Source organism: Hevea brasiliensis, chromosome 15, assembly GCF_030052815.1.
Source record: "Hevea brasiliensis isolate MT/VB/25A 57/8 chromosome 15, ASM3005281v1, whole genome shotgun sequence".
Classification (NCBI taxonomy): Eukaryota; Viridiplantae; Streptophyta; class Magnoliopsida; order Malpighiales; family Euphorbiaceae; genus Hevea; species Hevea brasiliensis.
This window is the reverse complement of record NC_079507.1, coordinates 67438967-67461575: the sequence shown is the minus strand read 5'-3', so window position 1 is coordinate 67461575 and position 22609 is coordinate 67438967. Positions and strand designations below refer to the sequence as shown.

At 32.7% G+C, this 22609-nt stretch overlaps 3 protein-coding genes across 4 annotated transcripts; all 3 read left to right on the top strand.

Annotated features, from left to right (window-relative positions):
• The first annotated feature begins 4270 nt into the window (after positions 1–4270).
• Positions 4271–6181, top strand: LOC110666875 (NEP1-interacting protein 1-like). The gene is made up of 5 exons (XM_058136325.1): positions 4271–4701; positions 5050–5201; positions 5514–5597; positions 5692–5862; positions 5961–6181. Exons 1-5 carry the CDS (start codon positions 4425–4427, stop codon positions 6093–6095), a joined length of 819 nt encoding a protein of 272 aa, XP_057992308.1. The 5' UTR covers positions 4271–4424; the 3' UTR covers positions 6096–6181.
• A 1618-nt stretch (positions 6182–7799) lies between these two features.
• LOC110666836 (reactive Intermediate Deaminase A, chloroplastic) lies at positions 7800–10898 on the top strand. Its single transcript, XM_021827475.2, has 6 exons — positions 7800–8084; positions 8730–8845; positions 9044–9088; positions 9245–9318; positions 9415–9464; positions 10490–10898. The coding sequence occupies exons 1-6, from the start codon at positions 7898–7900 to the stop codon at positions 10585–10587; spliced, it is 570 nt and encodes a 189-aa protein (XP_021683167.2). The 5' UTR covers positions 7800–7897; the 3' UTR covers positions 10588–10898.
• A 2352-nt stretch (positions 10899–13250) lies between these two features.
• On the top strand, positions 13251–18177 carry LOC110666837 (OVARIAN TUMOR DOMAIN-containing deubiquitinating enzyme 2). Of its 2 annotated transcripts, none has more exons than XM_058136313.1 (9): positions 13251–13770; positions 14256–14322; positions 14438–14483; positions 15138–15246; positions 16246–16337; positions 16458–16520; positions 16892–17010; positions 17674–17749; positions 17904–18177. In XM_058136313.1, exons 2-9 carry the CDS (start codon positions 14258–14260, stop codon positions 17958–17960), a joined length of 627 nt encoding a protein of 208 aa, XP_057992296.1. In that variant the 5' UTR covers positions 13251–13770; positions 14256–14257; the 3' UTR covers positions 17961–18177. The 2 variants fall into 2 exon arrangements, with proteins under 2 accessions (XP_057992296.1, XP_021683168.1); XM_021827476.2 differs by having other exon boundaries at positions 13254–13423.
• Positions 18178–22609: the final 4432 nt, after the last annotated feature.

Sequence of the window (22609 nt, the reverse complement as noted above, 5' to 3'; positions counted from 1 at the left end):
TCCATTTTTCCATCGAAATTTTCAATTTCTTGTGATGTTAATTGTGGTGCAAGCTTCAAGGTCTCTTTAGTTTACTGGGTCTAATTCTATACAGTAAATTGCTAAAGATGTTGGAACTTAGGGGATCAAAATGTTCAAACAAGGAATTTATGGGTGCTATAGGACACGTGGCCACAGGTGAATCGTTTGATGCAAATGGGTAACGTGCTGCTGGGTTAATAAGACTTCTTGTTCTTATGCTACGTACGCGGCTTTGATATGGTAAAACAACGCGTTTATTAGGAAATCGAGTTTCTAAGAATCTAAGAAGGACTTGCGCATAACAAAGGAAGATGTAAACTTTTTGATTTTCTCTTTTCAATAAAAATAATAATAATAATAATAATAATAATAAAAGAAATTTATGAGAATTTTTGGCTTAAGGTGATAAAAATATTTTATAGTAATTATTAACTTAAATATTTATATAAATATTTATGAAAATCAATTAAAATATATATAATAAATATATAAATTTAATTTAATTATTATATAAAATTTATTTTCATATAAAATTATACTTATAATTTATTGTCATTTATTTTGTTGGCATTCTCTTTCTTTCTTTTCTTTCTTTCTGTTCAAAAGTCCAAAGAGTTGTTTTCATTTTTTCAAAAGTATAGGGAAAGCAAATGCATTGCTTGCAAGAATTAATGGTTACTTGCTCACCTTGTAGTTTAAGTTTCTCCATATGCTATGGATCACATGCATATGTCCATTTCTTATATACATATTGAATTTTACAATTTCCAAAACCATAAATAATTAAAAATATTTTATTCATTTATATATAGATTTTCTTTTAGCTCATTTGTTGTAATTTTTATTCACTTGTGCAACTTTTAGCTTGATGAAATATGCCAATGTTTTCATGTCATGCCATGGAATACCAAGATAAGGGTAAAAATTAATAATATGGTAGCAATATTTATCCAATTTATTTTTTCTTCATAGGCAACGGCAGACGGACATTGGCAGGTGAGGTGATCCAATAATATCACTTCTGGTGGCAGCATCTATAGTGGAACCTTCTTTCTGAGTACAATTATTAATTCCACTATCATTAATCATTTATTACAAGTACAATAAAATCAACCCATTTTGTCTCTTTGCATAAAATTTTCCATCTTTTTGCTTTTATAAAGTGACATTTTTACCTTATAATCAACTTATCTGCAAAGCATTTCTGTTAATGGTACATAGAAATTAATGAAAATTTTTATTTAAATAGCACCACTTTGGCACTTGCCCATTCCAACAATATATCACAATTTATTAGTAATAAAATACCTCTAATTATCATGATTAGTTTCTCTTTTGTTCCTCAGGTCAGCCAACCTACTCTACTCTGTCTGGACACAACCTTTTGACAACACTTTTAATTCTATCCACACAATTAATTAAGGATTTTTAAAGCTTAAACAACCAACTTGGACAAGTGAGAAGAATGCTCAAACATGTATTGCACACCCCACTCAAAGATCATTATAGTATATTCCATCCTTTAAAGACTATGTGAACACCCTCTGGCCCTCACCTGGATAATATAATAACATTATTAATTTCATACCCATAATTCCTTTATCTATTGTCCCCACTCCCCAGCACAGCAGCACTATAATATTACAATTTTGAGCCAACCTTTTCTTACCCCTGAAAAAAAAAAAAAAAAAAAAAAAAAAAACCTGGATTATTTTGCCCACAATGTGCACTTAAAACCAGAAAAGACTTGACAATGATGAAAGAGAGACGAGAGCCTATCCTGGAGTTATCTTTATGGTTGCAGCCAAATTAGCCATCCCTGGGAACATGATGAGAAATCATTGAAAACTAACCTAATGCTTGCTGTTGGCAGGAAGTCAGAATTCAGGAGAGGAAGTTTAGCACCCATTTTTGGATGCCAAGTATTGCATTGGAGCATGGAACTCCTTGTAAAAATGGGCAATCATGCCCAGAACAGAGTTTCCAGGCGGTAAGTAGATCTTTAGAATAAAGGAATAATGTCTAGCCAATAGCAATCCATAAAAATGATCTGAAATGAATTGTTAATTGCAATGCTTTCATACCACAAATGATCTGACAGACTTCTAAAGTCCATCATCCAGCATAGATAGTCTGTAACTTGAATTGCAAAGTGAGAACTGATAAATTTTAAGGGTTCTCAAATAATCAAGTCATCGTTTAAGATGAGAAATAGACAAGGTAGCATACAGCCAAACATAGAAGAAAATTTGCAAAACTAGACCTTTTGCTTTAAGGTTATATAACACTGTCTCAACCAAAATTTACCAGCTTATTGAGATCTGAGCAATTATCATATTCAGAGTCAGTGAGTAGCAATTATCATATTTACATGAGATCATCTTCCTTTTTATCTCCATTAAAGTATCATTCATTCCACAATGCCACTGCTTGCACAGCAGTTAACAGTGTTCTATATCACATGAGTATCACATAAAACAAAATTTTACAATCGTTTTAACGAATGCCATATGGGAAAAAAAGGAGTGCACGAACTCCATATTTTCAACAATAAAAAAACTGACCTTCAGGGATACCAAAACAAGAACTCATACCAAGAAAATTTGTGATGATACTCAACGAAAACTTTAATTTTATTGCATAGCCAATGCTTCAACAATCAAAAGCTTCTACAAGAACCCTCATATGATATAAAATGGGGTATGAGGATGACGATCATTACATTTCTGATTTCTCCTTGCAAACAGAACCCTGAAGATTTTTTAAGCAAGGCACTAAAATCCTCTTAGAACTTTTTGGTCTCTACCAAGGAAGGTACCAGGTTATATCATGCTGTGAAAAATAACACAACCCAACAAAAATTGCCAGGAACACTGTTAGAAACTTAGAATTCTTCTATAAATCAAAACCCCGTCGAAAACCAGAACCTGAATTCTTCAATTATGAAGATAAAGAAGTATAAGGCATAAATATTTGTTAGCACCATAAATTAATTTATCTTTACAAAGAAAAGAAAGAGAGTTGGGGGAAAAATACAAAATACTGCACACTTAATTTTTTATTCAATGAAAAACATATTATCTTGAGTGAGTTTTATGCTAGTTAATTCATAAATTCCATACTTCATACATAGTCCACAACTAATGAAATGGGCTCTTAACTCAAAATATAAAGTCAAATAAAATAATTTATTTACATTATAAATTTTTTTATATATATAAATTTTACAACTTATTTGGTATAAATATATACAATTCATATATATTTACCATTAATGTGTTGATTATATATAAAAAATTCATTTAAAATTTTATATTTTAATTTTATGAAATTAATTAATAATTTTGAATTAAATTATATATATATATATAATAAAATTCATTTGTAAATAAAAAAAATTCAAATCCCAACTTCTTTGAGATATCAATGAAATAGCTATATTACAGACACGCATGTAGAATTCACTTCGATTGAAACTAAAATTTAATAACTCACAATCTTGAAATCTACTTGTATATCACTAAATTAAAACTCATTGATTATGTATATATATATTTTTAATTTCTTAGTTTGGAGGGGGGGTAGTTGAATAAATAAATAAATAATAGCCTAATGTATAGCTTGCTTTCACACAAAGAACAACAATGGTTTTTGTGCAGATACATATATGTATTGAACAAAGCATTAAAATTGAAACAAAATCAATTAATGTTGGAAGATCTGATTCTGGTTGAATCTCGAAGAACCATTGTTTGTCTTGGATAAGCATGCAGAAGGAGATGCCAAAAAGCAAAAGACTGAGGGAGACCTGGCTATAGTTGCTCTGCTTGCCTTGCTACTCATTAATGAAATTGATGACCACCTGCTATATGTCAGCACCTAATCTCTATATTCTCAGATCTTATGTAATATATTGTGTTAATGCCATGTCCACAATTCAAGATTTCTCAGCCCACAGAAGCGCTAACCACCTGGTTTTAGACATTTCCTCCCCTTCTCCTCTCTATGTGCTGCCATTGGAGACCCTTGCTTTTGTTGCAGCACTACAGCCAATACAGCCTTTATTATCAGATGGGTAAGTAGATACCATGCATTCTATCATCAAGTGATAGTGTTAGCTATAGAGAGAGATATGGGGGTGTGGATAAGCTGTAGTGGATTATTATCTCCTACAGATATGGCAAGTAAATAGATGAGCTATACCTATATATTGACAAGAGATAGCATTGCATGCCCAATTGCCAATTGGGTTTCTTTCTTTTTCCCTTTTCTTGATATGTCTAGAGAGTTGACACTCTTTATGAGTCCTTAGGAGTAGGGATACATAGCTTTATCTTAGTTCTTCTAAATATATTTATATATAAATTTAATATGTGCGCGTGCAATGGGGTAGCCCTCTTTAAATGCGAAATTGCTTTTGCTATAAAATCTTGCATTACCTCGCTCATTCTCTCATTACAATAAGCAGCTTTTTTGGCTCTTTCTTCTCTTCATCAAATACTACCCTAGCAAAAGCAATGACAAAGAGGTGGTTTTCCGGTATAATTAAGGTCTCATTGAGGTGTCAAGAGGCTGTTTGTTTGTGGGTTCTTGGAGCAATGGAGGGTTTTGGAACTGGGTTTTTTATTATAACGATGAAGAAAGCTGTCTTTGCTGTTTTCACTTGCATTCTTGCATTAGGTATGTTCTCTCTAGCTTGCTCTATACCATCATTGTCTTGTCTGCTCTTATAACTTAAAAACCACCCACCATGAAAACCAAGATGAAGATGCCAATTTAGCTAGGTATGGCGTTCACGATGATAAAGCTGCTTGAAGAATATATATAGGTCCACAAGATCACCGTCCAACCCATACAAGGATGGGCGTTGATAAATGCAATGATGCCGACTCTCCACTTATTTTCAGCACAAGCTATTAGTCTCTTAGTTCTTGCAGTCTTTCATCATTTCCTTTCTCTGTCCTTAGATATGCCTTCTTTGTTGTTTTATGCTGATCAGATTCTTTTGGTAATTATTGTTTATTATAGGAGGGGCTGCAGTGGGCACAGTGATAGGAGCCATGAAAGGCCAAACAACAGAAGTTGGGTTTCTTCGTGGGTCTGGAATAGGTGCTGTGGCAGGTGCTATCACTGCCGTTCAATTGCTGGAATCAGTTTCTGATGGCGAGCCATTGTCCAAGGTATAATATTTAACACTATTTATACAAATAATACAAGTATAAAAATAATTAACTTGTATATTAAAATTTTTCTACATTACCTTTGACATTTCAATCTCCGACGCTCTTTATTAATTTCAATCTCTGATCCTCTTTATTAATACTCAGTCCAATGATAAAGGCATGTCTTGATGAATTATACCATCTATTGTGAGGTTTTCAACTTAATAGGCTGGGCCATTTTTTTGTTTGGTTCATTCAAGGGGACCCATTTACCCAAAATGGGAAGGGAAAGAAAAAAAAAAGACCAACTAACAATATTGCAATTTACAGGTAGCTCTGTTTTATAGCTTGATGAATGGGAAGGTCTTCATGGAATGGGTAAGCCCTGCAATGCTAAAAGCTTATCAATGGCAAGTAAGTACATTTACTCAGTTAATGGTGGCAATTAATAGTGGCTAGGAATATATGTATAAAGTTCTCAATTAGGCATTTATGTTCTAACTTTCAGATTAGTGCACTGGAAACCACTTACAGAGAAATTTCAGACATCTATGACACCTGTGGAATTAGAGCGCTGTCCAAGAATTGCATTCAAAAGCTTCCTCAACTTACACTCCAATCCAGTCACAACTTTGATCAATGCAACCAATTTTGTTGTTCCATTTGTTTGCAAGTAAAAGCTTTCGCTTCTTTGAGTGTCAAGCATTCAATAATTGAAATATTAATTACAAAATAACTTAAAAATTTTTGTGTTTTCAATTTTCAGCAGGACTTTAGGATGGAGAGTCAATGAGAAAAATTCCCAATTGTGGGCACTTGTTTCATGTGGACTGTCTAGATAAATGGTTGGCCAGAAATGGGTCTTGCCCAATGTGTAGAAATTATGTTTGCAATGACTCTGATGTATTGTAATTGTACATCATTCTTCTGAGTTTGTCTCACAAATTAATCAAACAGGAAAAAAAGAGAGGGAAAAGAAAGTCCTCGTTCATTCTCCATATTTACTGTCACTGTATTGGAAATTGGAGTAGTATGACAATTGCCTAATTGCTCTATCGTCACCATGCACCACCATTGGGCCCGATTCTTGAAATTCCTTGATTAATTTTTAACTGAAGATTGAAGAGATATGAATTGTGATTCATTACTTACTTGACATAATTGAAAATCTATATATTGTTTCTTGAAATCTTTTGATTTATGGGTATACAAAATCAAGGATTTGGGGTCATGCACAAAGGGTTTTCAATGAAATTCCTTGAAGATAAGTGCTGTCTTTATTTCTTAGACTATGTTAATTAATGGTTACTAGAGAAGTTGAAATGGATGAGATCGCTATAACAATTTTGCTCACTGCAAACTCGTTAGAATCTTCACATCCCATGCTCGAAAAGCCTGAAACTGAGCTAGATTTCATTGGGTTAAGTAAAACACATACGCAATTAAGGATGTGGCGGTGGTGCTGGTGAATTCGAGAGGAGAAGGGTCTAGGGGAAGAAGATGAAATTTATGCCATTAGAAGAGGGTTTTTCCTTTTAGTAAGGGGTGGTTTATAATGACGATAGTCTAATGGCGTTTGGTCGAAGAGAGAAGGGGAACTGTTTAACAGAATCTTCCATTCAAAAGAAAAAAAAAAAAAAGATTTTAGGGTTCAGCACATTAAAATTAGAACAAATGTATGATATAAATTAGAATTTAAAGATGGTATTAAAGTTAAATTTACTCAAGTTTCAACCATGATTCTAAATTTTAAATTGTAGAAATGCAATCTTGTTGTGAAAATTAAAATTTTATAATATTTTAATTTAAAATTTTCAATCGATTTTTCTATTTAAAATAAAAAATTTATAATTTATAAAAATTTTCATTTAAAAAAATTAGCATAATTATTTGTAAATTTGGTTGAATTTTTTAATTTTTTATTTTTTGAAAAAATTATTATTTTATTTTAATAAATTAATTATTTAATTATTATATTTTAAAAAATATATTATTTAATTTACATATTTTAGTTTCATTAAATTATTCAATTTTTTTATTAAATTTTTCATCATTCATTATAATAAAAAATATTATTTAATCTCTTTATATTAAAAAAATTAATTAAATAATATCCCTAAATATCACTATTTAATTTATTTATTTTAATAAAATTAATTTATATTTTTTAAAAATTATATTATTATTTAAAAATAAAAATATTGCTATGTGAAGATTAAGTCTATTTTTTAAAATTTTAATTTTTTTATATTATTTTTATATTTTTTTATTAAAAATAATTTTTCTTATTAAAAAAAATTTCAAGATTTTTTTATATAAATAATTTAGAGATAATAAAAGAATAAGTACGGATACGAAGAAAAATAAATATGTAAAAAGAAATAAAAGAAAGATAAAAAAAATTAAAGAAAAAAAGATTTAAATAATTTAAATATAAAAATAATTATGGGATAAATTAATTTATAAAAAAAATATATTTTATTGATTAACAGTTTAAGAATTAAGTAGATAATTTTATTAAAATACATGAAATAACTTTTTATTTTTTATTATTATTATTTTTTTATTTTTTTATACGGTTGTGAGCAGATTAAAAAGGCGTAAAACCCAAATTTATTGGACAGAATTTCAACAGAGCCATTGCGCTTTCTCTGTATCATTCTAACCTGCGCCCACCTAACTGATCAAACATCAGAAGAATCAAGAGAGAAACAATGGCGTGGTGTGCTTTGAAACCCTTCCATGTTCCTATGATGAAAGTCGGCGCGCTTTGTCCTCGGGCTCCTTTAGCCATCGGCGGCTTCGGCTGCGCTTCAGTTGTCGGCACCAGCCTCTGGAGCTCTTCTTTTAACCGATCCTTTGCTCTGCCCTTCGCTTCATTAAGCACAACCACCGCTTCTCGTAACTCTTTCTTGCTCTTTATCTTTTTGGATTTCGATTGTACTATTGCCTTGACTTTGAATGGTAGAAATTAATCTGTAGATGATTTGATGACATGAAATGTGACTGAATGATATCAAATCTATAATACTTGTGGTGGTATATCTTAGGGCATTCCATGTTGTTATTCGTGTTATAAACAGATTGTTCAAAAAATGACTGGATAGATGTATAGCTAATGGATAGTGTGGAAAAACCGGGACTTTTCCTAGTTAAATTGGTACCGTTCTTATTATTGAAATGTATGCGACATACTTTAAAGGGGAGAATGTATACTACGTCGGCATTGGAATTCATGAAAGTTTGACTACTTCTATTTTTTTTTCACGAGTGAACGTGTCAGTGATTTATGAGGTTAAAGGAAAAGGAAGGTCAAAGAAATGAGGAGAAATAAGAAGGGGGGTGGAAGGTGGATAGAGATGGAAAGAAATGAGTATGAAAAGACTAACCTATAGCACATGTTTGGAGCTTGTGGTCTTTCATTAGGAGGGTGTAGATCTGCTATCTATAACCATGTGTATGTGTTCGCGTCATAAAAAAATTCGTGTTCTATGGGGTCTGATTATCTTGATGCCTAACATTGGTGAATATGTATACTTATTGCAGCTAAAAAGGAGGCTGTTAAGACTGGGAAGGCTCCAGCAGCATTGGGACCATATTCTCAAGCAATCAAAGTCAACAACCTTCTATTTGTTTCTGGTGTTCTAGGTCTTATTCCAGAGGTACACACCATTATCATTTGGAGACTTGCCTGACACAGCATTCCATGTATATTTGTTCTTTTATTCTTTTTACTTATTTTCTCTATTTTCATGTACCTGTAACGCCATGCTTGAACAATTACACTATCCTCTCTCTTCTCTTTTAGCAGAATTCTTTTTCATGTGTACTGATTATACATTTATGATACTTTAATACAGAGTGGGAAGTTCATCTCAGATAGTGTTGAGGATCAGACAGAACAGGTACACAAGCAAATCTTGAAGTAGACTTCCATTTTACTTTGGCTCTATTTTGTTGATTGGGCTTAGCCAAAGCATGAATGTGCAACTGGTAATTTTCAGTTTCTAAGCTTCACAACTTGTTGATAATTGATGCAATAGTGTTTATGAGATTTTCAGGTACTAAAAAATATGGGTGAAATACTAAAAGCTAGTGGTGCTGACTATTCATTTGTTGTAAAGACAACAATCATGTAAAAATCTCTCTTTGTTTTGCAACATTTGTTATGGTATTATGAATTTGGAAGAGAATAAGCACTATTCTTCTTTTCTTTTTTGTTTTTGTGCAGGTTGGCTGACCTGAAAGATTTCAAAAAAGTAAATGAGATCTATGCAAAATGTGAGTTTTATTGAATTTTTTATTTATTGAATACATGTATTTAGCATTTAAAGTAACACACAGGTTTCCACTTAGTTTGTCAAGATTTGTCATGCTAACATTGCATTGGCATAATAAACAAAAAGACAATGAGCACTTTTTTATATCCTACTTTACTATGTAAATCTTGTAAATAACCTAGTGCATATCTATGCTGGACACCAGAATGCTTTCCACACATACTAGTTGCTCTAACATTGCATTCGCATAATCAACAAAAAGATATTGAGCACATCTGTAAATCTAGTGTACAACCTAGTGCAAGTCTAGGTGGACACCAGAATGCTTTCCACGCATGCTAATTGCTGAATCTTCATATGGTAAGATTTTGGATAATTTTAGAAATCTGCTGATTTTTTAGCATGACATGCTGCATGTTGGGTTTGTTTAGCATTTTTTTTGAACTGCTGCTAAAAAAAGTACTACATTGAATACTTTATTTAGATGTCATTAAAAATAGATTTTAAGTTAAATTTACATGTTTTAGTCATAATAACTCCAAGGCAGCTAAACATCCTTTTCAAACTGTTTTTTCTAGCAGCGTCTACAATATTGCTTTTTGAAAAAGAAGGCTGAAACCACAATTCCAAACAGGCCCTAAATTGGCTAATTGAAACTACAAAAGATATCATTTTTGGCTGATTCTTGATCTCATGTATTGCCTATGGAAGAATTTTCATTTGTTGATTTATTTTGCGCATATGTTTTTAATTTGTCTGGCAGGATTGGCTGATTGAGGCCAAGAGCCAAAGTTATTTTGGAAGAACAAAATTTCAATGAAAATATTTGCATGCTGAAAAAAATAAAAATAAAAAAAAGTTTCTTGAGGCTCTGTTTATTTCTAATGGAAAATATATCAGATGAAGTTTCTGTTAAAAAAAAAAGGAGGGTGTTTTGTCTAGTTCCATGAAAGGGGGAGTATGTTGAATGTCTGGCATCTCTGATATTTTATTAAACCTGAACTTGCAATGTGGTTCGTGTTGCAGACTTTCCTGCACCATTTCCCACCCGCTCAACATACCAGGTAGCAGCATTGCCGATGGATGCCAAGATTGAAATTGAGTGCATTGCTGAACTTCCCTGAAAACTTGAACTCTGGTGTCATTTAGGGACTTGGCTAACTTCAGATATTGCTCAAGTTAATAAAGTGGGATGGGGGTGAAGTGAATATGACAATTGTGGTCTACTTTTGTCTTGCTCTCCTCAACTGTTGCTGTAAGTGCGACACTATCGGCGAAATAGTGGTTTAGTGGACATGATTTAGAGCAATGGATAAGCCCCAATGCAATTCTGGAATTGGGAATGGACAAAAAATGATGACTTTAAAAATTTTTTAATTAAAACTTTGTTGTAGTGGTGTTATCAGCCAATGTATCATTTCAAGATTTACACCAAGACTTTCGTGTTCTAGTACAGATGATTTTGCGGCTTGGTCCTGGGTGAACTAGCGTCACCCTTTCTGCAATAAATGAATTTTTTTACGGACCCAAGGGCAAGGCAGGAGAGAAGCAAGCCTCACTTGGCAATTGCGGTGCTTTTCCTTTGGGATAGGATTGTAAATTAAATAAGCCCAGCTGAGTTTAGAGAGGCTAGCCAATTTTTTTTTTTTTTTGTTAGAATTTTTTTGAGCTCGAGCTAAATATCAATGAGCTCAAAGTTAACTCATCTAGAAAATGAGTTTTACGCGAGTGGAGTCAAGTAGGATTTTATTGAATTTAGCTTCAAGTAGGTTGTGGGTAGCTTTACTCATTTACAAAGTAAGCTTTGATATTTTAGGTTTAAAGTTATGAAAATTATAAATTTCAAACTATATAATTTTGATTAGTTTTTATTTAAAAAAATTAATTTTAAATTATAAATAATTATATTTAATAAATATATTTTTATAATTTAATTGTTTTATAATTTTCAATTATATATTATTTTTAAAATATTAATAAATAAAATAATAATAATACAATAAAATATAATAACTAATATAAATGTAACCAGCTAGCTTGCAAACATATAAATGAATTAGCTCACTCAATTGAGTGAGCTCAATCTTGTATAACTGGAGTTTATTTTGTTAAAAAATAAATCAAATTAAATTTTTATCAAGTCAAATCTCAAATGAATTGTAAACAGTTTTGATTCATTTACGGCGCTACTTTAGGTTGAAGGATGAAGAACCAAAATTGGTATGCCAGTGGATTCTGAAGAGTAGCCAGTGACTTAGTTTTGAGTTTGGCTAAAGGGCTGTAGTGTAATTTGGTATAATTGATAGTTTAAGTGATATTCATTTCCCAGGTCTTCTTTCCTGCCGTAGGCTGTCGTCATCGAATCAAGGCATAAATTTTATTTGCTATTCTTGTCAAGTAAACGGCGTCGGATCAGGTCCGCCCAGATGGTTAGATCTGCAAAGCATCATCCAACAGTTATATTAATAAAGTACTTTAAATTAGTCATAACACCCATAACAGATTTTTCCAACCACTTATTAAAATAAATTTATTTAGAAATTTTTTAGAGATAAATTCCAAAGAAATTTGTAATTTCTCAAATTCTTATAACTCCATAATACTAAAAAAATTACTAATTAAATGTTATAACTCTTATTAATTTTATCCTATAATTAAATCGTTAATTTATTAATAAAGATGTAGCATCACACTAACGATAAAATATGATTCCTAAAAGTTAAAAAATATATAATTTAATTAATAATTTTTAATATATCATATATTAAAAAAATAGATAGTTTTTTTTTTATATTTTTCTAATTTATTTTAATTTATTAGTTTTTTTTTATATTTTTCTAATTTATTTTAATTTATATAAAATTTTAAATTATTTTAAAAATTAAATTTAATTAATAATTTTATTTAAATTAATTTAAAAATACTTCATCACGGAAATGGAAATACCTAAAAGGACAATAAAAGTAATATGAATATTGCTATGAAATTACTTTCGAGCATAATTAAATAATAAAAAATTATTTATATAATAAATTTTAATTAATTTGTGATATTTAATTGTTATTATTATTGTATATATTTTAATTTATTGCATATAATTTTATAGCAAATATTTAAAAAAATATACTTTTAGTTTTCAAATTATATTAAGGGTGATAAACATATGTAACTCATAAAAATTATTTATTTTGAATTTAATTATTATTTAAAATATTTAAATTTTTTTAAATTTAATTATATTATTAGAATAATATTTAAATCTATTTAAATTTATATATTTTAATCAATAGTGCATATAAAATATATTTATAATTAATAATTTATATTTTTAAATTTAATAATTTTAAAAAATTATTAATTAAATTTTATACTTTTCAACGGTAAAATAATAAATGTTATGGTAATTTTTTTTAATATGTGTGAAATTATAAAAATTTAAAAATCACGGATTTTTTTTTTCTATTTTCACTTTTAATTTTGTAGCATAAAAGATTATCCAAAACGAAATAAAATGCAGTTCCAACAAACGCGATAGATGCTCCGCGTCAAAAAGTTACTTGATACACTTGATGGTCCCACATATAGGGCATGTGTTAGGGCCCATGCAACGATACATCACGGTGCAGACTTCACAAAATCAGGTTGGATCCCACCAAAAACCAATCACATCACCAATCAAGCCACAAAATTTGTGATAACAATTATATACTCAGTTGCAGAGGATCATTTCCTGAGAAGCCTGGCGGGGGACACCAAACAACAGCAGCATCCAGAAAACGCCGTGCCCACAGTACAAAGAAAAAAAAACTTTTGGCTTTCGGCCATCCCCAAACCCTTAAAAATGGGAAGCAACCACTTTTTATCCCAATACCCAAAAAACACCAAGAACACTCCTCTCTCTTATCTCACGGTCTCTCATCTGTTCATTTTGTTCCTTTTTCCGGAAAAAAAAAAGCCTGTGTAAGATTTCATATCTCCTTTTTGTTACTTGTTTATCTTTTTCTTCTGGGTTTTCTTGCCTTTAAAGTTGTTCTTTGTGAGAATAACAGATCTAAAAGTTTCATCCCACAGTCACCTCCTATTTGGCCTTAAATTTTCTGGGATTTTTTTGTCAAATTCTTTTTTTTTATTTTTGTTATATATCTGGGTCGGTTTTGCTTGCGGTATTCTGCCGGTTGGTTTTGCTTGTGGAACTCTAGTAGCTGTTGTTTTTATTTATTTTTCTGTTTAATTGTTGGAGTGCTTGTTACAATTGCTTTGGATTTCGTGGGGTGTGTATATTCTGGTGCCATTTTCTTTCTTGGCTGGTGGGTTTTTATTTGGAAGTTCTTAAATTTGTCTTATTTCTTGAAATTTTCATTTTTTTTTCCTAATCCTGGCAGAAATTTACCAGTATAATGATTATGTTGTTATAGTTTTCTTTGGGATCATTTGCCTCTTTCTTTTTTTTTTAAAAAAAAAAAAAATATGTTGTCATGCTGAATTTGTGAAGAAAGCAAAATTTAAAAGGTGTGATACTCTTTTGTGTAAAAAATATGTAAAACTTGGATACAACTACGATTCTTGTCTGGGTTCTATCTAATCGACTGTTTGAGCCCCTTGTTGCCTAATTTTGTTTTTTAATTCTCTTTTTGAATTTTTACCTTTAAATTAATGTCTTAATTGCTGTTGTGCTTCCATAGTTGGTTTGATATGTATAGAGATAGAGTGCGGAATTTCTGTACAATGTTTGAATTATAATTTCTAAGCATCGAATAAATTTGTGATTTTTTCACGTGCATATTAATTTAAGGCATGGAAGGAATCATTGTTAGAAGGGTCATTCCCTCAGATAACAGTTGCCTTTTCAACGCTGTTGGGTAAACTCTAGACTCTAAAACTTGCATTTTAATTTATTTCTTCTATCCAATCGAATGAGTTTGAGGTTAAGCTCCAAACCTTTAATTATGTTTTATTTCATATTGAATGTTGCAGGTACGTTATGGATAATGACAGAAACAAAGCGCCTGAGTTGAGACAGGTTCTAATCTATCTTGTGATTTAAATGTACTAGTTCAAATTTTCCTTCATCTGCAATGCACTAGTATCCCAAGGTTTCCATAGTTGGGTTATTGGGTGAACCTTTACTGTAGTTGGAAACAGATTGAAAACAATGTCCTGTTTGTTTCTACACAACAACGACAATGACAACAACTAAGCCTTAATCCCAACCTAGTAGGGGTCGGCTGGCCTGTTTGTTTCTATAAACAAAAGAAATTCTGTTGCATGTTATTTTACATTTTTACTGCAATTCGGAAATTGTTGTTAATTTTGTGAAAATTCTTTATTTGTTTGTTCTGTTGAAATTGATCCGGCAAAGATAAACAGTTGTAAGAATGGCTTGCAATAAATAATATCTAATGCTCACTCGTTCCACACTTATTGCATTCCCATCAACTATAGGCTATCACATATTATTTATTGCAAGCATATTCAGAAAATTTTGAGTTTAACTTGCTACTATAATGCTAAACTAAAATTAATTTTAACTGCAAGAATGACAAGACAGTAAATCTTGTGACTGCTGAGGGCCAATCATATTTCCATTTCCATTTTCTCTTCTAGTTGTATATGCTAAATTGTCTTTTTTATCTTGTTTCTTGATGTTCTTTGCTATGAAATCTTTTCTTTTAAGGTTATAGCTGCAACTGTGGCCAGTGATCCAGTGAAGTATAATGAAGCATTTCTTGGAAAGCCAAACGAAGAGTATTGTGCTTGGATTCTTGACTCAGAGAAGTGGGGAGGTGTGCTAAACGTATCTTCTCTGCTATTGACTACATGCTTCATTATGTAGATGTCAAATTACCAAAACTAGAACTGGGGACTGTTAAGAACATGAAATTTATTATCTAGCTGATTTATTATAAGCATCAGATATGTCTGCTGAAAATTTTCCTTCGGTAAACAAATTTTTTTTTTTTAATATTTAGAACATTATTTTTTTAGTGCCTATGATAAGACAACATTTTCCTCTAAGGCCTTGCATAAATGCATGTTTTGATATCAGTTAGAATTTAGTCCTAGAGGCAAGAATTCAAGATGCAAGATTCTAGTTTGTTGTAGTGTATTTAGGATGCTTCTTTATATATTTGATGCATCTTTTTATGAAAACTATCTGTCCATGGAAGTTTTTTATTTGGGAATAACAGCAATTATTTATTTCTTCTTCTAAAATGAATGAACTGAAAAAGACTAAAAAAAAAGTTCTTCGTCTTTTTACCATGTTAATTAATGTATTTGTGATTTTTTAAGTGAAGGTTTTTCAGTTAATTAGTTGACCTTTAACTGCTAAGTTGTTAAAGCCCTTGAGCTTCATTCCTACTTTGCTATTGATATCCTGTGGGAGCTAGAAACTTCATCTGATTGGCCGTAAACTTTTCTTGTGTCAGAATGGACTGAATTATTTTGTCCTCTCTCTTTTTCTCTGCCTAATTTGTGAAAAAAATTGAGGCATAATGTGGAAATCAGGTTTATCCTGTCTTAAGAATGTTGAACGTCTTCTTAAAATTGTTGAAATTTGAATCTTACAGTATCTTAACTTCAGCAGTAATGGGAAATTGTTGGGTCTACGATGTTGTCTTGGTTTCTAATGGACACATTCCCATTTGGTTTGATAAGATTTGCATAAATCGTCTGCTTCAATTAAAATCGTCAAGCATTTGTATTCTTTTTTGCTCGAGCAGGAATGTTGTTTGTTTACTAACTGTATTATACTGCTGGTTTTCTGTGTGTGGCCTTTTTAGGAGCCATTGAGCTTTCAATATTAGCAGATTACTATGGATGTGAAATTGCTGCATATGATATCCAGACAACTCGATGTGATTTGTATGGTCAGGTAAGCGCTAGTAATTGTTCTTTTTATATCAAGGTCTTTCCAAGTTGTGTTACTAAATGTTTCTTTTGTTCTCTGTCTCTTTGCTTCTTGTTCTTTTTCTATTTGGTTGCTATTTGACAGGACGGGAAGTACTCCCAAAGGGTGATGCTGATTTATGATGGACTTCATTATGATGCTTTGGCTGTATGGTGTTTCATTCTCAATTTCATTGTTGTCTTATATTTTGATTTCTTTTCGTTAAATCAGAGGCTTAATCAAGAAAGAAATAATGAAATATGTATCATCTATAGAAATTTCATGTCTGTCCTTCGCAAAAGGATTTTCTGGTTGAATACTGTTGATTAATTTGTTATGTTGGATAAGTTCTACAAATCATTATGTGCTATCATCCTCATAATGTAGTAGTGAGCTTGTAATATGCATAATTTGTTAGTAACAACTGGTATTTATTCACCTGTTATATGTTATTCAATCATTTCTGTAGTGTCCCTATCGATTGTTTGCTGTTTTGTCATTCAACTTGTGGATGCCTTCATGGTATTTAATTTTGATAGTTATCTCCATTTGAGGAAGCTCCAGAGGAATTTGATCAGACCATATTTGTTGTACAAAAGGATAGAACAATTGGACCAGCCGAGGGGCTTGCCCTTAATCTTGTCAGGGAGCAACAAAGGTATTAAAAATCTTTGTTTAGGCTTAAAGTTTATGGGACTACTAAAGCACACGAGAAGTTTAATATGGAGGGGTTCATGTACATATGAATGTTCAGTACACTTGTCTAATACTATCACTTACAACTAGATTACGTGAACACATAAAATGTCATTTAGCCAAAGTCCTAAGACTCTGGAGTGCGAACTTTGTGATTGTAGACTGATTTGGCTCTCTTAGCTAAAACTTCTTGGGAACTTATTTGCATTTATTGCATCTCAAGAAAGTTTTGCAGTTTAGATTATGCCAGTCATTTGCTTTTAGTTCACATTAGATATTGGACTTTTTATCAAATGCTACTCTCCTTTTTTAAGATAGGTGCGCATGTTATAGCTATGTTGAGGACATTTGATATGTAGTTTACCTTTGTACATGGGTTCACATGTTCAATGAACGTGGCATGGTTTAGCAGTTAGTCTGTAACTTCTGCTAGACCCACCCAAGGTCTGATCCTGGCCTGGGCTTTCCCGAATGATTGAGAAAGAAAGTGGATACATTTCACACTTAGTTACATAATAAAAAATAAACAATAAAAAGAGAGAGGAAAAAAGCACCTCAAATTTGACTGTATCAGATTTTTTGGCTGACTAATGCATGAAATGTATTTCACCTTTTTCACCTGCAGGAAAAGAAGTTACACGGACACTGCCAACTTCACTTTGCGCTGTGGGGTATGCCAAATTGGAGTAGTTGGCCAGAAGGTCAGTTCTTATTGGACTAATATTCTTTCTTCAACCTCCCCTTTTTTTTTTTTTTTTTTTTGTGTGTGTGTGTTGGGGAGGGGGGTGTTGGGGTGGGGTTCAGCTTGACAATGATTCTCAATCTCTATTTTGTCATTTTTATGTGAATGTATAGGAGGCTGTTGAGCATGCACAAGCCACAGGCCATGTCAACTTCCAAGAGTATAGATGATAAAATTTGTGATGAAAACAACCTTAGAGGAAGACTGATAAGTTTACTTTGGTGAGCTCTTTTGGTGATTGTATCATTCAGTCAATAAATTATTGGATTCTTTGGTAACCAATAAAATGGTCATATGCACTTTCAAACACTGGTTTGTATCAAAGAAAGACAAATTGATGTTTCTGTCACTGATTGAAGTTGGAAACAATTCATGAGTTTACTACTAGATGCGTTATTGGCTGTTATGCTTTCAATAGATTTATCCAAGTGCAGCTGTGCATGTTTAGACGTGCAAAAACATGAGTTTACCACTAAACATTTATCTTTGGTTCAAATTTGCACTAGAATTTGACCTTTTAAGAAGAATTTGAGGTAACGATGATTTTAGATTCATATTTAGTATTTAGTTGAATTATATGTTGGTTGTACCAGTAGGGTGACCGGTATAGTGGTGGTAAGAGTGGATGCCATGGTGGTGACTGGTAATGAAGGTTCGATAACAATAATGGTGACAGTAAGATATGGTAATATGCAGTAACGGCTCGTGCTTTAGAAAAGGACTGGTAACTGTGGAGGTAAGTGCATGGAATTTCTGTCGCCATGCTGTGGTTCAAAGCGCAAGAACCATCTTTTCTCGAAGAACATGAGCCATGGGGATAGTGAACCCATTTTCTTGCACAATCAAGTCCATCTTACATTGCATTGGAGCTAGTGAACTAAATAATCTATAAGTAGTTCTCAGGTTTTAAAGTAATGGGCCTCGCAATATGCCAACGAAGACGAGAAAAATATGCCACTTGATGATCATCTCCTTCGTTAGCATTGCTTTGCCGATTCTGGTGCATATTCTGGCGTTACCCTAAAGGGTGAAGACCCCGCAGGAAAAGGTGGAGCAGATACTGAAACATTTACATGATTCCATCCTCTGTGTTGTACAAAATTCTCTCTTCATCCTAAGTGAAATATGCGCGATTTCCTTGTACTTATGGCGTATTGCGGGGCAGGAAACAGAAAATCTATGGCAAAGGAAGAACAATGAATCTTGGAGACTTTCTGCTTCCTCCCAAGCCATACGAGAAAAATATAGTCTATGAGCCTCAATAGCAATAATTTCTTCATAATAGATCCCACCTTGCATGTTTATCCCGTAAATTTCACGTGAAGATTCCAGAAGGTTGTCGGCGAAAAAACGAATACGTCATGCCTTTGGGACATGTAATGATCGCAGAGCTACAACGCTATTTTGCTCAATTTCTTCAATGATTAATAGTCTCTCTTAACTTAGAGGAAAGGCATGGTAAAGTTTCCATTGCAGCTAATGGGATGGCACATCCAACTCCCCATTTTCTTCTAGGCACCCCTTAAGCTCGTCTCTGTAGTCCGACTCTGTCCATTCTTCGTGTCTCCAATTGTATGGAATAAGATCAAAGGAAAGATCCTCGCAAAAAGCAGGATCTTGCAGCCGTCTTCACTTGGAGAAGATGACGAAAAGACTATTCAATTTCCACTTGCAATGCTGGTAGTTCTACAGTCTGATAAAAGAGCAGCAGCAATGAAATTCATCAGACAATTCAACTCGGGGATTTTCCTTTAGTCTTCTTGAGGTCCGTTTTCTATTCATTGTCTTCACCAGGAGAACAAATACATGCTTACAATTTGAGGGAAAAAAAAATTTTTAAGTAGTTCTTGAATTTTGGAAAATAGATATATAGCTTTTTTATTATATTTTATTTTTAATTTTTTTAAGCAAAACAACTTTTTTGTTTCCTGCTTTTTATGAAAAATGGTATTAGTCCATCATCTTTTGATTTAATGAAAAAATAGTTATAATTATTTGATCAATATATAAAAGTGGGAAGGAAGGGGGAACATTAGGAATGCCAACAATACCCTTCATTATTTATATTTGTAACACCCTAAATTTTAAATGTATTATTTTGTGAGTAATATTAATATTTTTATTTTATTTAAATTTTAGAAAACTATTTGAAATTTTTTGGATTTTTGAAATCGGGTTTGATTTCCCGAAAATATAAAACTTTGATGATTTTTAAAAAATTAATTTAAAAATCACATAGCAAAACTAAAAATATATTTGGAGTCTACAAATTTTTCTGAGTTTTCTAGAATTTTTTTCGAAATTTTTGGACCTCGTTTTTGGTCACAAGACAAAGTAAAAATTCAAAATTTTGTATCTTGAATCGGACCTGCCGAATCGAACCGGACCGGTCGAATCGGACTGGCCCTTTTCTTTTTCTTCCTTCTTCTCCCTTGTGCGCCTGACCTCCCCTCCTTCCCTTTCCGTTTTCTCTCTCCTCCCTCACCCCCAGGCCGTGCCGCCGCCTCTCCAGCCACCCCACCTCATCGGCGCGCCGTCGTGCGCGAAGACCACCCTACGCGTGTGCACCGTTTCGACTTCCCGGCTAAAATTCGACCGATCCGACCACTGATTGAGTCGGGTTTTGTGTCAAACACCATCTACACCTTGAGAGCTTTCCATAGACACTAAGAACATTAAAATCCATCGAGCGGTTTGTCCAATTTTTGTCCGGGAAGTTTTAGCCCATTTTGATTTTTGGGCTAGATTTCTCGCAAACCGTGAACCCCACGAGAAAACTGAGAGTACCAGAGCGCTTCACTCGTCGAGAGCTTCGTGGCAATATAAATTTCAAAATTTTCCGATACCATTTTTGGTGGGTCCCACTGAACTTCGTAGTGTTTTTTCGAGCATTAAATGAGTTTAGAAAATTTCGTAAAAATTATATACTAACCCCCGTATTGTGAGCTTCATGTAGGTACCTTCAATTAGTGGAAATTCAACAGTTGTCCGGATCTGTGAATTTCTGGCCAGACAGACCGGCTACCGAAAAAGTCTCCGAATATGATCGGGATTTTGGCTACCCCACCATTGTCAGATGCCCTGAGCGCGTTCCCGAGATTGGAATCGGCATAGGTAAACCCGAACCTTGCTTTTTCGTAATTTTTTTGTGCTTGAATGGGATTAAAAATTTATTAAATATTCGTGGTAGCTTAGAAAATTATGATTCTTTTTGCATTAGCTTAGTAATATTGCTAAGGACCGTGGGGCAAAGTTTTAAAATTTTTAGAGCCTATTTGAGTAGTTTTTGCACAAAGGATTAATTATAAGGACTAAATTGTAAATTTACATATTGTGATTGATGACTGTTTGGATGGGCTCAGGAGGGGCTGTGTGATGTGATTGAGTTGTGAGTGTATGATTTGTGAATATAGAAGTGCGTTTTGAGCCCTTTTGCAGGTTGGGTAGGTCCTAAGTATAAGGGAGACTCTGCCAGATTTTCGGCACGACTTAGAACGTCTTTGATCTTTTTCTTAGTTTGTATTGAGTCAAATTATTAAATGATTGTAATAAAATTATCAAGTGGACCGGGACAGCCTTCTTCCTCCGCCCAGCTGCCACAGTAACTGCTGTCAAGTCTGTGAGTAAAATATTAATTTTAATTATAATTTCGATATTATTATATGTTCAAGCATGCCCATGCATCACTTATATGTAAATATCTATGTAGTTAAACTTTAGGCACGTTTTATGTTGCATTCATAACTGTAAAAGTGCCATGGATGTTGTTGTGGTAATTTGAAGTAGTGTGCGTGAGTTGGCGTGCCTGTGGTGTGGTGTTAGCTATGGACAGGACGGGTAGACACGGCTTGAGATCTTCGCTGGGACCCGGTCCTTCGGGGTAGACACGGCTTGAGTTCTTTGCTGGGACCCCGATTTGATTTATTAAATGAAAGTCCGGCTTAAGTTCTTCGCTGGCACAGGTTGGATTAAAGAGAGCTGTATAAGGGATCAGGTCCTATATATTTAGGATTTAACATTACTGGGTGTGTGAGTACTCCAAATTACCTTTTTGCTGTTATGATGTGAAAATATTGCTGATGTTGCATTTCACTCTACGGGGTGTATTAGCTTTAGATAGTTATAGAAATTATGGTTAAAATTGATATTTTACTCTCTGAGTCAAACGCTCACTCCTGTTCATTATTTTTCAGGCTACAGGAGGATTTTTGTTGTGGTTAACTTGCTTTTCTCCTTCGCAAGTTATTTATTAATGTTTGTGTAATTTTATTAACTCTTATAATTTCCGCATGTGTTAGAAATATTTATTTAATTTGGGTCTGTAATATAATTATCATGTTTGACCTGTAAACTTATTATTATATGTATGTTTGATGGACAGGATGAGGGAGCTGAGCTCTCATTTATTTTTATGTTGTTATGAATATAAGGAGGGTGAGTTGAGCTCCCCAATTGATTATATATTATGTTTACAGGTTGGGTGAGTCAAAAACTCCCCGTTGAAAGGTCCACTTTATGGTCGGACTCTGTCCGGTTGAATTCTTGAAATTGGGCCCAAATGGGCCTTAGAGTTGGGTTAAGGAATAGTTAGGCTTACTACAGGCCTCGGGGGGGCTTTAGGCTGGCCCAGGTCCTAGTGCCGGTTCGGCTCATAGGTTGAGTCGTGACAATATTATTTATAATTATATAATTTTTTATTATTTAAATTGATTTTAGAGTTATTATAAATTTAAAATTCTTAGCCTATTTGTATTTAACTTCTATTTAATTAAAAATAAAATTTTGAGAAAGAAATTCATATTTCCTAAAAACAATTGTG

Bases quoted from the DNA above. Each gene is read 5' to 3' on its own strand.
- LOC110666836 (XM_021827475.2), top strand. From the start codon at position 7,898: ATGGCGTGGTGTGCTTTGAAACCCTTCCATGTTCCTATGATGAAAGTC. The intron at 9,089-9,244 runs GTACACAAGCAA...TGAGATTTTCAG, and splicing joins TTGAGGATCAGACAGAACAG to GTACTAAAAAATATGGGTGA. The intron at 9,465-10,489 runs GTGAGTTTTATT...TTCGTGTTGCAG, and splicing joins AAATGAGATCTATGCAAAAT to ACTTTCCTGCACCATTTCCC.
- LOC110666837 (XM_058136313.1), top strand. From the start codon at position 14,258: ATGGAAGGAATCATTGTTAGAAGGGTCATTCCCTCAGATAACAGTTGC. The intron at 14,484-15,137 runs GTTCTAATCTAT...TTTTCTTTTAAG, and splicing joins AAGCGCCTGAGTTGAGACAG to GTTATAGCTGCAACTGTGGC. The intron at 16,521-16,891 runs GTATGGTGTTTC...TAATTTTGATAG, and splicing joins TTCATTATGATGCTTTGGCT to TTATCTCCATTTGAGGAAGC.
- LOC110666875 (XM_058136325.1), top strand. From the start codon at position 4,425: ATGCGAAATTGCTTTTGCTATAAAATCTTGCATTACCTCGCTCATTCT. The intron at 5,598-5,691 runs GTAAGTACATTT...TCTAACTTTCAG, and splicing joins TAAAAGCTTATCAATGGCAA to ATTAGTGCACTGGAAACCAC. The intron at 5,863-5,960 runs GCTTTCGCTTCT...GCAGGACTTTAG, and splicing joins CCATTTGTTTGCAAGTAAAA to GATGGAGAGTCAATGAGAAA.